The sequence below is a fragment of the Columba livia genome, chromosome 17 (assembly GCF_036013475.1).
Source record: "Columba livia isolate bColLiv1 breed racing homer chromosome 17, bColLiv1.pat.W.v2, whole genome shotgun sequence".
NCBI lineage: Eukaryota > Metazoa > Chordata > Aves > Columbiformes > Columbidae > Columba > Columba livia.
The window spans coordinates 1,223,603-1,238,639 of NC_088618.1; the positions used below are offsets into that span (position 1 = coordinate 1,223,603).

Genomic DNA, 15,037 nt, shown 5'->3' on the forward strand with positions numbered 1-15,037 from the left:
TATATCTATCCCTGGCAGTAACTGAGGAAAGACGTGTAATAAATTCAACAGGAGCTGTTAGTAAGGGTCAGGCCTGAGGCGGCTGTGAAGTGCGAAGAGCACGGGCAGCATGATGATGGTGATGGTGGTGATGATGATGATGGTGATGGTGCCAGTTCCAGCGGGTGGTGAGTGAGCCGGGCTCTTTGTTTCATTTAAATGGCCATATGAAGGTTCTGAAGACACACAGGAAGTTTAATGATGCAAGTATCTAATTCATTAACCTTTATAATAAAATGGAGCCTCACAAGCCATGTAGCCAGTGTAAACTGGCACCGGTCCCTTTCAGTCTTACGTGCCCATAATGAAAAAACTAGACACTTCATCCCAAATAGCATTAAGCTTGTTATTAAATACCTTCTCTTCTGGTTATTTTCTTGGAGGAAAAGACATATGGATTTCAGCAGGTTTAAAGGAAAATGCATATATTGGGTAGATGTGAAACAGATTGAAACAGTAGTAAAAATATATTTCCTGGTGACTCAGTTCACATGTTTAAAGCCATGTCATAAAGCTGTCTTCATCTTCTTTAGCCTTATAGTACTCAAGTCATAAAATAAACGTCCTGAAAGTTAACTGCTGGTGAGCCCCCTTATCCGATCCCTGTGACACTCATGTGCTGTAATACGAAGGATTATTTAATGATTTTTTGGACACCTCTGTATTATGGGGGGGAGCAGGCAAATTGTTCACAGCCTAAACCAAAACTGACCTGTTGACTGTTTCAAAATGTCCATCTAAATAACCTCTTCACTAAGATACCTGTAAAAGTTGTGTCTAAAATATGTAATATTTCTACCCTGAAGAGACAGAAAGGCCTGAAATTTCACAGGAGCTCCAGCCCAGTTTTACGGACTTGGAGCCTTTCGATGTCTGGGGAAAAAACAGGGATTTTTGACTCAGTTCTCTGAACCCAAACCCCAAGTGTATTGAAAGCCTTCCAACACTGGTCCTCATTGCCGTGTCCTTTCACTACAATGTGCTTGACAGCACTTCTGTACATAACCCTATACTATACCCTCAATTCAAATAGGATTGTTTCATATGCTTTTTTATTTTTATATATGCAGTAGGAGCAAATAAAAGGGTGCAACATCCTGTACCAGTCCTGGATAGTTCCTATGATGTTTGGTTTACATCACACTCTTAACATATAGAGTCAAAGTTTATCTATACACAAGGGCTAATTTGGAGCAAAACTTGGCCTGGGTTTCTTATACTGAATTTTAAGGGGTTTTGATCCTTGAGCAATTGCTGAAAATATAACTCTGACCCGTGGTCTGTAAAGACAGCAGGGTGTCCAAATAACGTCTTTTCCTGGAGCAGGTTCATTATGGGCATCCTGCCATATCTGGAGAATGTGCTTCTCAGAGGACAGTTTTACATATCAGGAGTTTCAATAGCCGTAGTGCGGCTAAGATTTAACTAGACTGGACTTGTGTTGTACAAATGAATGTCTAATACAACCGTGTTCTTCTGATCTGGTTACAGGTGCGTAACAGCAAGGCCAGTGGCTACTGCCTAGATCAGGGAGCCGAGGAGGATGACAAGGCCATCCTCTACCCGTGCCATGGAATGTCCTCCCAGGTAAATGCTTAAAATCCCATCGTTAATGAGAAAACTTAAAGTATTTTCAGGGAAAAAGAAGGGGTAATTTGGTCCATTTGAGTTGGGTTTGGCGGTGTATTTCTGAGATGCAAAGGAAAATACTGGAATTTAGACTGTTTGTTTGTGTGAGCGGCTCTTCTCATGTTGATGTTACTTGTTCTAGGAATAGCACCTCTTTAAATTAACTGTTTGTTGGTCCAATAGGCTCCTCTGCAGAGATGATTCAGCAAGCTGCTGCTGTGATTCCCCAAGCAGGCAAAACCTTAAGCACATATTTAATATCAGCTTCAAAGGGAATTAAGAATATCTTTTAATGCTTTTCTAAAAGAGAAGATTTCTTTTTTATCGGTCCCTGTGCATATTATAACTTTCTTACAGATGTCTGGAGATTTTAAAATGACATTTCTTCTTGTCATGCTCATAGGGATGTTACTTGTTTTTTAAATACAAGTTGGATATTATTTAAATCCAGGACTTGAGTTTCTTCTGAAATGCAATTCTAGTTTCTTTTGAAGTGCCATCTGAACCAAAAGTGCATTAATGAATATTTGCATGTGGAAATAAACTCTGACCTTATCACGGGTTTAACAATTATCTGAAGTTCAGTCATACTTCCGTTGACTGGGAGTCCTGGCTCATTCATCACCATGGAGGCATAACAAGAGTTACGAATTATAAATATTGCCTGTTGTGCTTAATTGCAAGGTGGTGCAGAGCAATGCCTTACTAGGGCAAAGTGAGACAGACAGTAACTCCTACTGACAAAACGTCCACCTTTGGCAGGATGGTTGTGGAACGCTTGACTGACACTTTCCTGGTAGAGGCGGAAGGAACAGCCTCTGAGCATGGTAACTAAATAGTGTTGCTTAATTAGATGTAAATGAGCTTTTCAAGAAGGCTCTATTTGGAGATGTCAAGGCACTCACAGAGTTGAGTCTCTCGCTCCATTCTAATTCTGACCAGAAAGTTGCAAATTTCCATCCTTTCAGAAAGTCCCTTTGCAGCCTCTAATCTGCGATCGTCATGCAAGCTCTGAGAACAATAATGAAATAAATTCTTCTGACTGTAATTTATTTTGCAATTTAAGTCCTTAACCTCCTTATTTGCTTCCATGACTCCTGTTTCATAGAACATGCTTTGACTTCCAGAAGAAGAAACTAGATGAGGGCTTAAGTTACTGTGAGTGTATTGGAAGGAAGCACAATGTGCCCAGCTTTTCCTGGCTCGCTCCGGGACATTTTCAGGTGTAAGGTATCTCACCTCTCAGCATCCAGCTCTGCACAATTTTTTCCATTAAGGAACAGGTAATTTTCCTTTTAGTAAGATGTAAATACATTGCCAGTAGTTGATGCCTTTAGAATTGCCGGGTCTAGGCTGGACACTGGCCAGCGCTTCTCAGGTGCAAACAAAATACACAGGGTATTTACTGCCCAAGAGGCTGAATTTGTGAAGTGTCCGGTTAAATCTCTTCTGGCTCACTTCTGCTACAGGTCTGCGGTGTCCTGTCCACCTGCATCTTCTGGAAAAGCCTGAGAGGCTGGGTCTAGACTTAACATTACAGACACAAGCTAGAGCCCTTTTGTTACTAGCTCTGCACATAGAAAATTACTCTTCCCAAACCATGTGAGAATGATGAAAGTATGAGAAAGGCAAACAGTGAATCTGCTAGCTCATCCTGCAGCACTTTCCTCTTTTTTTAATTAAAAAAAAGTAAGAAAGAACAGTTTTCCATTCCGTAAGAAACACCAAGCGGCAGCAGGCAGAGGGGATCAGAGGTGATGGTTTATCTCAGCATTTCACAGACAAGCATGGGTTGGAGCCACTCAAATGCAGCCAAGTTAATTAATGATTACACAGCTGGAAAACTTCTATCATCTCACCACAATTTACAAAATTAATTTGGTATGAGGACATGAGAACCACAGCTGCACAAACCCTAATCAAGGATATTCAAGCACATAGCATGAAAGGTGTTGACAGCAAGCCTTTTAATATATTAAATAAACATTTTTAAAGCCCTTCTTCTAATCAGCCTGGTGAGCGCAGTTGTCTGTTGTGTTTAGCTTTCAGTTTTTGACGTTTTTCATCTCGAGCATAGGGCATAAAATACCCCCCTGAGTTGTGATTCGGGTTAGTTGTACACACCTACTGAATATAAATGAATACAACCATGGAACTCATTTTCACCAGTTGGGTTATCACTGGTGCTTGATGTGTCCTACCTCTCGTTATTCAGCTATAGTCTTGTTTGCTTTTCATACACTTCAATTTTGACAAGCAAATTACCACTGATTTTAGTGTATATATATATATAGTTCCACTGAAACCAGCAGGAGTCTGTTAAGTGTTTAAAGAAAGCGGAGTTAGGAATAAGATTATTGTTCATCTGTGAAAAAATGTTCTTTTCTTCTGCATACCCTTCTATTTCCCTGCATACGCACACCCCTGAATGGTGCTGTCTGCATACCGGTGAAAAATAAAACCCCTCTACCATTACAGCTCCAGCAACAAAACACTGTTCCCTGTGTGTATTCTCAAGACCATTTTTACCATGACAAATCACATCTTTTCAATGACATCAGCTTTTTAATTTTTTTTATTCAAACAGGAACAAGCTATTTCCTGGATGCTCTGGAATGCATTTAGGCTGAGTTTGCATCCATTTAGCTTAATGGATTTGAGTTGAGCTAAGTCAGTGCAAGCCAACAGTTAGGAATATCCAGACAAGGTTTTGCACCAGTTTAAGTTCACTTTGAGATCTGGAGGCAGAATAAAGGGTCTAAAATCAAGCTTCCTTCATCAAGATTGTGTTCTCCAGGCCCAATGTCACCCAGCAGCTCTCCAGTGGCTTCTTAGGTTGCAAGAAATTTCCTAGGTCCCCGGTGTGTCTGTGTGTCTATAGGAAAAACTTTGTTCTCTGCAGTAAAAATTAACATGAATTGTTGTGCATGCTTAGATCTCTTTATTAAAAAAAAACCCACCTCTAAAATAATAAATGGCTCTCACTTGAAGCCTCTAATTACAGCCAGTAGCTTTTACTACATCACTAAATTGCAGAACAGTTAAGCCACAGACAAAACTGCAATATCAGAGTGTGACTCTTTATTACGTAGGCCTGAAGCGTGTGCTAACAAATCTGCTGTTATTTCCTTCACGATTTCCATTTTTTCCCTCTCATATCTCTGGATACTGGTTGCATGGTCGGATTTTTTCAGTAGCGTTTATCTACAAAAACTAATTAGACTTGTTGCTATCAATAGCCTCTAACAGAGCTCTTAAGAACAAACTGCATGGCAAATTGACATAGTGTCCTTGTCAAATCAATTCCTGCTGAGTGGGTTTGATTTCCATATTGATGACTTCACTTTCTTGATTGCCCTTTTGCAGTGACACTAGGGCAGGGAGCGGGGGGGGAGCAGAGGTGTGGAAGAAGGGAACGTTGTGTCCTGTGAGAGACCCTGTGTTGGGAAAACAAGTCTCCCAAGCTTTGCCCTTGAGCAGCATGTGCCATGGAGGCTGCATCTCGAATCCCATGTGTGGTTTTGGGCCCCTCATGCCCAGAAAGGCCTTGAGGTGCTGGAGCAAGTTGAGAGAAGGGATCAGAGCTGGTGAGGGGCTGGAGCACAAGTGTGATGGGAGCGGCTGAGGGACCTGGGGGGTTCAGATGGAGAACGGGAGCTGAGGGGAGACCTTCTGATCTCTGAACTGCCTGGAAGGAGGTTGGCGCATGGAGGGGGTTGGTCTCTTCTCCCAAGGAACAAGCGATAGGACAAGAGCAAATGGCCTCAGGTTGCGCCATGGAGGGTTAGATTGGATATTAGGAAAAATTTCTTCATGGAAAGAGTTATCAGGTGTTGGAACAGGCTGCCCAGGGCAGTGGTGGAGTCACCCTCCCTGGAGGTATTTAGGTGAGGTTCTTAGGGATATGGTTTAGTGCCAGTGTTGGGTTAATGGTTGGACTTGATGATCTTCCAGCCAAAATGATTTCATGATTCTGTGTGCCAGACTGGGAAGGTCCCACCACACAGGAGGACAAGAGGACCTGTCGCCGGCAGAGGAGGCAGCTCCAGGCTGGCGCTGTGTCCCGTGAGCAGGGTTCCTAGGGCCGTGGTCCAAGCCTTCCCTTCCCTTTCTCCCGCAGCTGGTGCGCTACAGCTCGGAAGGTGTCCTGCAGCTGGGCCCGCTGGGCTCCACCGCCTTCCTGCCCGACTCCAAATGCCTCGTGGACGACGGCAAGGGCCGGACACCCACTCTGAAGAAGTGTGAAGATGTCCTGAGGCCAGCACAGCGCTTCTGGGACTTCACACAGGTACAGGAGAGCTCAGGGAACCTTGCAGAGACAAGGTGTGGGAGGAATACTGCTCCAGAGGTCACCTGGGGAAAAACAACCTCTCTAGAGGACTATTCTGGGAATGCCCCCCTTCCGCTTTCTAGAAATAGTCGGGTATGTTTTCCATAGGTCGTGTGTTATCCCAGAATTTTCTAATATGACTACTAAGGAATTTTGGGGTATGCTTTTGAGGATTTTGCACTTATACTTTCTAGCTTTCGATTAATTTTTGGCACTTTTGAAGGCATTCTTACAGTTTCTGTGATTTCCTATCTCTTGGGGGCTGTAGTGGTTCTCTAGTGCTTTTTAGAGATTTTCTAGTGATTTCTGTGGAATTTTCTAGCAGCTGCTAAATCTAGCATTATCAAGGAATGGTTTTGGCACTTTGTGTGGGTTATTTAGCTCCTCCTAGGAATTTCTAGCACTTGCTAGGGACTTTTATCACTTGATATGTATAGAATGTTCCAGGGATTTTATAATCCTTTCTAAGGATTTACAGGTCTAGCACTGTATTTCTTCTAGTATGTTCACATTTTCTATTCCTTCTTCTAATCCTTATTTAATTTATTTTTCTCAGAATGGTCCAATCATCAGCAGAGACACTGGCCGCTGTCTAGAAGTGGAAATGTCAAAGGATGCAAATTTTGGGCTCAGATTGGTTGTACAAAGGTGCTCGGGGCAAAAATGGATGATTAGAAACTGGATCAAACACGGTCGACACTGACTGCTGGGGCTGAGAAGCCGCCTCTCCTGCCGTCGTCCATTGCTCAGTGTGCCATATCTTGCAAGGCATTTGTCTTAAAGCAAATCAGTTTGAACAGGATTTGGCTGTCAAAAGTCCTCCATAGCTGGGCATTCAAAGGAGAAAGAGAAGAAAAAGGAAAGCAGACACCCTCATGCCCTATTTGACTCTTCCTTGCTTTGGAAGATGACCTGGAAAGCATAACAAGAGTCTTCTGTTGATTTGGAAATTGTTGGAACACCGGAACACAACAGAAAAGTGGGTTCCTTAAGCTCTCCTGAAGGAATTAATAGACAGATGTTTCTATGATGAGTTGAAGGGAGAGATCCCAATACTGCCTCATAAAGAGAATTCTCTGATGGGTAGCTTTTTAGCTTTAAGTTATTGACTGGTGCACAACTCCTATGGTGAATAATCATGTGCCTTTTTTATTGTACTTCATATAAAAGGGGACTTGAAAAATCATACCTTTTCAGCATGTCTGGTTCATTGTACTAAACAAGATGATCTGTAAATAACACTGGAAATATAATATATATGAAAAATTCCGAGGTTGATTGTTTAGGAGTCTCTATTTCTAGATAGAGACTGTTCCACAAATGTTTACAGGTGGTTCTCAACCTTCAAGCTGCTAAAAGGCGGCATTTTAGAGACCTCTTCTAGTTAGACACAGGTAAATGTTGAATAGGTAAAATAGCCACATGCTCCATTATATTGCCACATTTTACATTTCTTGGCTGTAAAAGCATCACAATATAGCACTTGCATATTTAACTCTTTGGAGGCAGTAAATGTCCCGGTAGATGGGTGGGTTGGCCCCAGCCCTGGACACGAGTCCAAGGCTGCACGCACAGGGCAGGGGCACCCTGGGGTGTTCCAGCAGCTGCCCACAGCTGGACCCTCGTTACTTCTCAAAATAAGTGAAATGATTTAGGTGCCATCTGTGGAATTTAGCAATTTGAATCTTCCATTTTGTTACCCGTCCTGTGAAAACGTCAGATGTGAGCAAACACGCTTCGTGAGCACTGTTTAGACAGATTCCTGAACAAACCAACAAAGTATTTTCAGTATTTGAAAAACAAAGTAAAAGCTAGTGATAAGAGGGCAAATTGGAGGAGAACTAGGCAGTGTATGTAAGTGCTGTTACTCCGGAATAGAACTATTTTAGTGCAGTTGGCCTGTTGACAGTGTCTTTGTGAACCTGGATGGAATGACGTGGTGCGTGGCGCGTCCCAGGGATGTCCCAGCCGGTGCCACTGGCAATGGCAGCGGGCGCTGGATCAGGGGCTGTGGCACAGAGCTTTTCATCACGGGAGATGCGGTCACACTGAAGGAGAGACACCCATGGTATCTGTGCACTTCACCGTTTAATATTTTATAGTAATTTTAATCAAAAAGCTTTGTTTTACTGAGCTGGGAAAACAGGTAATTGCAGACACTGCAGTACCATGAGTGTGGTGATCTGTTTCTTGAGGAGTTTTAGCCATTCCTATTTCAAGGCATGCTGAACAAAATAAACTGGAAACAAAGTTAATTCTTCAAGGGCATGATATGTAATAAAATATTTACTTTTAACATGCATAATCCATCAGTTCTTGTCAACTCTTGGTTGGTATCCAGAGAGCATATCACTATGTTTTGCCCCAGTTTTATTTTTGAAGCAGAGTCTGTAAGATGGCACCCAGAGCTGGTTCTCCTGGAGTTTGTTTGTGGCTAACAGCTGACCTTTATTAATGGTACATGCGTCTGGTTATGCCTTTTTTTAATCCCCATGTCTTAAATTGCAATCTGCACTTGATCCTTGGTCAGCAGTGGGGCAGCAATCCTCTTAGATCCTGAGTAAATGGAAAAGGAAGGCTGCGTATCTGGAGGAACACCAGGATTTAGGTTTACTATCTTGGAAGAGTGTTGCATTTGCTGTTTAGGAGCTTTGGAGCTGAGAAGCCCAGATAGATGTGCACTTACTGGCAAGGATTTAAAGCAAGACCGACAACCCTTCACTATGATACCGCCATGACACGTGTGACCTGGTTTTCCTTGGGATTTTGCTGCTGTGCGTTTCCAGAGCCCCGCGCCAGGCGCCCGAATGTGGCCGCGTGGTGCGGGTGAGGGCGGTTGGTCCTGGCGCGCTGTGCGTGCGGAGCCCGGGGGCTGCAGGTTTGCAACAACCAGGCTCTCAGTGTAAGAAGAAAAGCAGATTTTTGTGTCCGTTAAATGCCTCTGAGATTTACAGAATAATGTAAAAGGATTCAAATGACTTCAAAGTGGCGCTGGTATTTTCTAAGATTGTCATTTTTGTAAGATTTACTGAAATAATTTATTATATTTGAAAAACATCTGTTGGATTATTTTTACTTTAGTCCTTATCTGTATGAAGTGCAGCTGTGGCTGTGGTATTAACATGGTGACTCCGCATGTGAGATGGTCTTAAATATTCTCTCATAAAAGAAAAAATAATTTTAAAAGCCTGGAGTATTACCTGTTTGAAACAAAGTCTATGGGCCTTTTGTCAGTGTTTCACCCCTAAGTCCTGCTTAATGCTGTTTCAAATTGTCAGTCTTGCTTCTCACAGTGCAGCAGTCCAGATATTAGGAAAAGTATTTAATATCATGTAATATGCCTTGTTGAGGAAATTGAGATAAAAATCTTCAGTTGCTATTTTGTTTAACTGAGGAGATTATGGAGTTAAATACTAGGTCCTGGGACAGAGAATAGAAGGTAAGAACGAACATCAAGCGTGGTACACTGCTGTCAAAGGCAAACTGGTTAGAAAAATACTTGTGTAAGCATGTCAAGATCCCTAAAAATCAGTTTGAGTCCTGTGGGGAAAAGGGCCCCTTCTCCTTTGAGAGATATAAACTGTTTTCCAAGCTGAATTGATTCTTGGCTTGATAAATGGGTTTGTTGCCCAGTCCAGTCTGGCTCTGCTGGCTCGGTGTCCTGGGACACGGTGACCGCTGGGGACAGCAACACGGATGAAGAGCTGACAAGGGTGTTGAAAACCGGCGGTTCCCTGCAGTTACATCAAGATCAATGTTGTGCTCATTCATGAGGCACCAGAACTCTGCAGGGCTGTTCCACACCCAGAAAGCACAACCCTGGATCCACCGCAGTGACCTTAGACACAAAATGGAAACAAGCAATGGGTGTTCATCCATATTCCGAATGGGTTGAACTCACTCATTTCAGTGAATAGTTTGGGGCTTGGTGTGTGTGAAAACCAGGCCTTTGCAGTCCTTTGTTTGTATTTCTTTTCATCGCTCTGCTGCTTTTTCAAACCTTTGGTCTAGTAGATGAAAACCTCACTTGCCGTGTGACAGGGGGTGTAATCCATCTGACACAGGACAGCTGCAATTTTAAGTATTTAAGCCAAAGCTAATAAGATTTAATGAAACAGCACCAGTCCTAATCAGTTCTTCAGATCAATTACACAGCATGTAATTCCTTCAGTATCCAGTATTCATTTGAAACGGTTCATTAACAGCCATACTGAAGCAAATTATGGCCTGTTTCGGGACCCAATGAGTTGGGTCGTAAGAAGAACTTTAATAGAAGTTGGAGTTCAGAGGGAGTTTGGCATCTTATTGTTCAGTTAGGACACAAATACCTTTGTGTGGCGTGGGGTTGGTTGGTTGGTTGGGTTTTTTTCCTGAAGGGCTTTAGGAGGAAGAACAACTGTAGGAATGTGCTTAATTGAAAATGTTTCTAGCAATGATGATCCATTTTTGACTGCTGTTATTTTTACTGTCTGCTTCTTACTGCTAATCCAAGGCACTAGTGAGGCCATGCCCACAGATAAAAGCTGGTATTGCCAATGAGAAGAACTATCCAACAAGCTGGATAGAAACCAAGGAATGACCAGGTCTCCGCCTGTCTCTGGATCTGGATGCCACCAAAGTGAACCTGATATTATGTTCTCTCTGGAAAGAATCCCAGACTTGACGGATTTTTGTAGTGATCGTCAGGAGTACCTGTTCAGGAGACCACCGTAGTGTGTGCCTCTAAATTGTATTTTGCAGATACAATGTGATTTTTTTTCACATGTGAAATTAGTGGGTTTAAGGTGAGAGCTCTAATTACTGAATGCATTAAAAATACATGAATTGGCACCGTGATCTACTGCAGTATGTGCATTGTGCATGTATAGCTTCCTGTGGCAACAAGGTTATTCTTGCCATGCCAGCACACAGTGCGTTCTGTGAGACAGCGTCTGCTTACCTGAGGGAACTTGAGGAATAAATACTGAAACTATAGAGGTAATAATGCTCAGTGAATTTGTCACAAAGTCCATCAATATTTACATCTTCTAAAAAAATGCAATGAATTGGCTTCAGGTTCTCTTGTCCCTATAGCGGGCTGGGATGCTTATGCCATGGGAAGACTTCAGCTGCAAAGTCCCACCCACCAGTGGCATTAGAAAAAGAGATATACCGTGACCTCTTCAGTAAACTGTAATGGATTTCAGAATGGTTTCACTAAACACATTGACTTACATTACAAAAGGGTCAATGATATCTGACTAAAGGTATTGAGGTTGTGAGTTGCCCTATGTAAAAACTGTTTTATTTGGCCAAGGATACTTATAAACACACCAGTGAAGCAATTTGTGGCAACATGATTTTGAAGAACAGAATTTCTGAATCAAGAGCAGATGTGTACAAGTACTTATTACTTTTCATAGGGATACAGTTTTCTATTGGCCACCAACAAGTATTGCACAGTTTCAAACTCTTTGTAATAAGTTAAATTAAAAAAATAATACAGCAACTAGAATGCAAGTTGTGACTGCAAATAATTTTTCATTATGTGGCACATCATCAAATCAGTTTGTATTTACACTTAAGAAGTTAATAAATTACTATGCATTTTACTGCTGACATGAGCCGCATTTTTTATTCTCGTACATTTGGACACCTTGTATTAAAATGCAAAGCTTTTGTACAAAGGGGAACTAGAAGAGCAAAGTGTGCCAGCAATACAAGATCCTCCTGCAGGAGGCTGGTCCTGCTCAGTACAAAGGCACGCTCGGTAACACCCGCAGGCACCGACCCACAGCAACAGCAGCTCTGCTCCTGTGCAGCCCCATGGGACCGGTGAGTGCTCCGCGAGAAGCATTCAAACCGAGATTAAAAAATCCCATAGAAAAATTCTGACCTTGCAATCACCATTCCTAGAATTACGGAACCATGGGGAAAAATATGCTATTGAACCACGGCCAGGAAGCTGATGATGAAAGTATTCTCTTTTCAGGACTTTTGCACTGGACCCATGTTTTAGCAATTCAAACGTCATTGATCTGTCATTGATGTGTTACTGTTCTAAAGAACACAACCAAGAAACAGGTCAGCTCATAGTTCCTGAATTAATACCAGGAACAGAAGGACACCCCTCACCCTGTGCCCTGACAGAGGGCACGTTTGCAGATGACAGAAATGTCACCGCTCTGCTGCAGCCGGGGAAGTTGTGGGAACTCTAGTAATTTATACCCCCTATGGACCTGGGCTGGTGCAACTGATGATATTGCTATTGACTCAATTGGTTTTTTCTGCTTCTGAAGTCACTTTTATCTGCCCAAAGGCAATAGGAAGGGGATATGAAGCACTTGTGAACTCCCTCCTATACTGTCATGCTTCTACCAGGAGCCTACGCAGCCCAGCGCCTTGTCATTGAGAACAGACAGTAATTGATGCTTGGAAGAATGAAATAGGAGACAGGGAAAATGCAGAATGATCCTTTCATCGTCTATCTCCCCCTAATTTCAAAAGGTAAGGACTTCCCAAGCCAGAGGTATACACACCAACCCAACCATTCCATTAATAACTACTGCGGGCCTCTATGTATCTAATCTTACACCCCTGGATGTCACATTCCATTGTACTAAACAGCACGAGTGGTGCGAGTCGGTATCTCTGCTTTTCATTCCATAGGATGCCCTGTAGTTCTCTTATGGTGAAAAACTGTGAATGACTGTTGTCAGCTCTTTTTTAACACCCTTCTTAGTTTGACCTCTGTCATCATGTTTTAAAATACATTTTGGAGCGGACTGTCATGCTTTTTTTGTGTCACTAGCAAACAACTTGATAAAAGCACAGGCAGATGCTCTGTGTCGTACATTGGATGGGGTGATAGCACGGTGAGAACTGATGGGGTTCATGAGCTGCTCAGCACTGTAAAGCATACAGGACCGGTTTTAACATGGGTTTGGATCTCAGGCTGCTTGTCTACTGTTAGTGTGCATGCAAAAAGATTGCAATTTGTGATCAAAGAGCAGAGAACATCTGAGAAAGGATCCGACATCATCTTTCATTCTGCCAGAAAGAGCTCCCTGCCCTGCTCCTCCTGCCTGGTAACCGGTCACACTGTGCGACTGGGACGGGACGCATCTCCGAGCTCCCGACTCCTGCGCTCCTGTGCTCCGGTTGAATGAACTGCGTGACACCCGGTACACCAGCTTCCTCTGCCCCGGGTTCCACAGGACAGGGACTGCCCGGGTCCAGGAGCAGCTGTTGGGTGCTGGTTTTCCCGCAGGAGGGGTTGGCTGGAGCCTTCAGGTGGGACAGGACACAACTGGGCTCAGCAGAACAGCCGGGCACGGCCGCAGTGAACGTACCCAGCCCCGGCTCCAGGACCAGCCTGGTTTAAAGGGAGACGTTTCTTATGCAAACACCCACTGAGGACTCTGCAGAAACGTCGCTCTGTTGCTATCTTAGGTATTCTGTAGACTTAATTTCCTGTTTTAATCAAGCCAGCATTTCTGAGAATGAGAAATGTCACCTTTAAAGGTACCATATGCTTGTTAAAATGAATGTTCAGTGAATAACATCCAACAAAACTAGGTTCATGTAAATATTTTGTCAGCAGTTCTGCATCTGACAACAGTTGTACTACAGGAGTTATCCCGAGTCTCGGATTTTCAGTGTGCAGAATGAGTACCATGAACGTGGCTCGGTCTGTGTTTCGCTTCGGCTGTGGGTGGTTACTGTGGTGCAGCTGAGCACCTGTGTTAGTCCATTCTCACCTTTGCATCCTGACTGGTCATATTGACTTTAAAACAAGAAAATAAGGACTGAGGTGTTTCCCTGGGTGTAATGTCGAGGTAAAACAAGTTAAACAAAATGTCTTTATGCCAGAACTGCGAACAAATCCAAGTTATTTCACTAAAAGCAGCAAACAAACTCAACTCTTTTCATGCAAATTTAATGGAATAATTTCTGGACTGTGTTTTTCTTGTCATAAGCTCACCTTTATTGGTTAACCGTTTTCTCTGGCTTTCCCTTTAGACTGTTCCCACCTTCTTCTATCACCTTATTTCCCAAAGGTAATTGTATCATTTCTCTTTTTCTTGTTGTTTGTTTGGGGTTTCTTTAGTTGGTTGGTTTTGTTTATTGTTTGTTTGTTTGGGTTTTTTTTGGCGGGTTGTTTGTTGTTTGTTTATTTGTTTGTTTGTTTCAGATGTGTAACTAATGTAGATGACCTGCATTGGAAAAATAAACCTTTCTAATTAACAAAAGAATTCTGCCATTTGCAGAACTTACAGATAAAGGTGTGGCCACCAAATTACCGTGACATTCATTAGACAGGACGTGCAATTTTTAAAAGTCTAGTATTTGTTTTAGAAAAGCCAAACAGAACTTCCCAATGGCCACGGTCTTGCTGACAATGGAGTAAGATACCACCCTGCCTTGGATGGGCCAGATGGGGCAAGTATAAGATTGTATTGTAGTGTTGTAACTTGGAGTTATAGGACAATATGGGAAGGACAAGGCACGTTGGGATTTCCTTGAACTGGAAAATGGGAGTTGAACATGAGAGCCCGAGCTGCCCTGTGCAGTCTGGAAAGTGTAACCCGACATACAGGAGCTCACAAAGCCATCAGGCCCTGGGTTCCGTACACGAATAACTGAGCTTTAATAAAGATATTTCAAACAAGATTCAGGAGAGGTTTTTCTGCTTTTGCAGTTTATTACAGTGAAATCTGCCTAATCTGCTGTCAGACCTCCAGAACACACACAGGTTGGTGCTGTGATGTGTCAGCAGTCAAACATTTGCCAAAAGCTATTGAAATTCTGCGTGTACTTCAAGCATTGGCGTTCCCCGCAGAAAGTAGTGCCACCTACCAGCAAGAAGGGGGAAATGAAACAGCACATTGATCTGCTTGAACTTCGGAAACTGCTCTTTTTATTGCAAGGCTGATGGGTTTGTATTAAAAAGCAATTAGCAAGATGTTCAGGCTGTTGGGGGTGACTCTGGGTAAATGAGGTGCTGACCTGGCTGCTGGTGCTCTGGGCAAGGCCAGCACGGGATGTTCTTGTCCTCCT

General features: G+C 42.9%; 1 protein-coding gene across 11 annotated transcripts in view; it reads left to right on the forward strand.

Annotated features, from left to right (window-relative positions):
- Positions 1-11,589, forward strand: part of GALNT9 (polypeptide N-acetylgalactosaminyltransferase 9) — a 395,114-nt gene extending 383,525 nt beyond the window's left edge. For all 11 annotated transcript variants that reach the window (XM_065033318.1, XM_065033315.1, XM_065033317.1 and 8 more), the window contains 3 exons: positions 1,531-1,626; positions 5,789-5,956; positions 6,555-11,589. In XM_065033318.1, coding sequence (XP_064889390.1) covers positions 1,531-1,626; positions 5,789-5,956; positions 6,555-6,701 — 411 coding nt within the window. In that variant the 3' untranslated portion in view covers positions 6,702-11,589. The remainder of the gene's footprint in view (positions 1-1,530; positions 1,627-5,788; positions 5,957-6,554) is intronic.
- Positions 11,590-15,037: the final 3,448 nt, after the last annotated feature.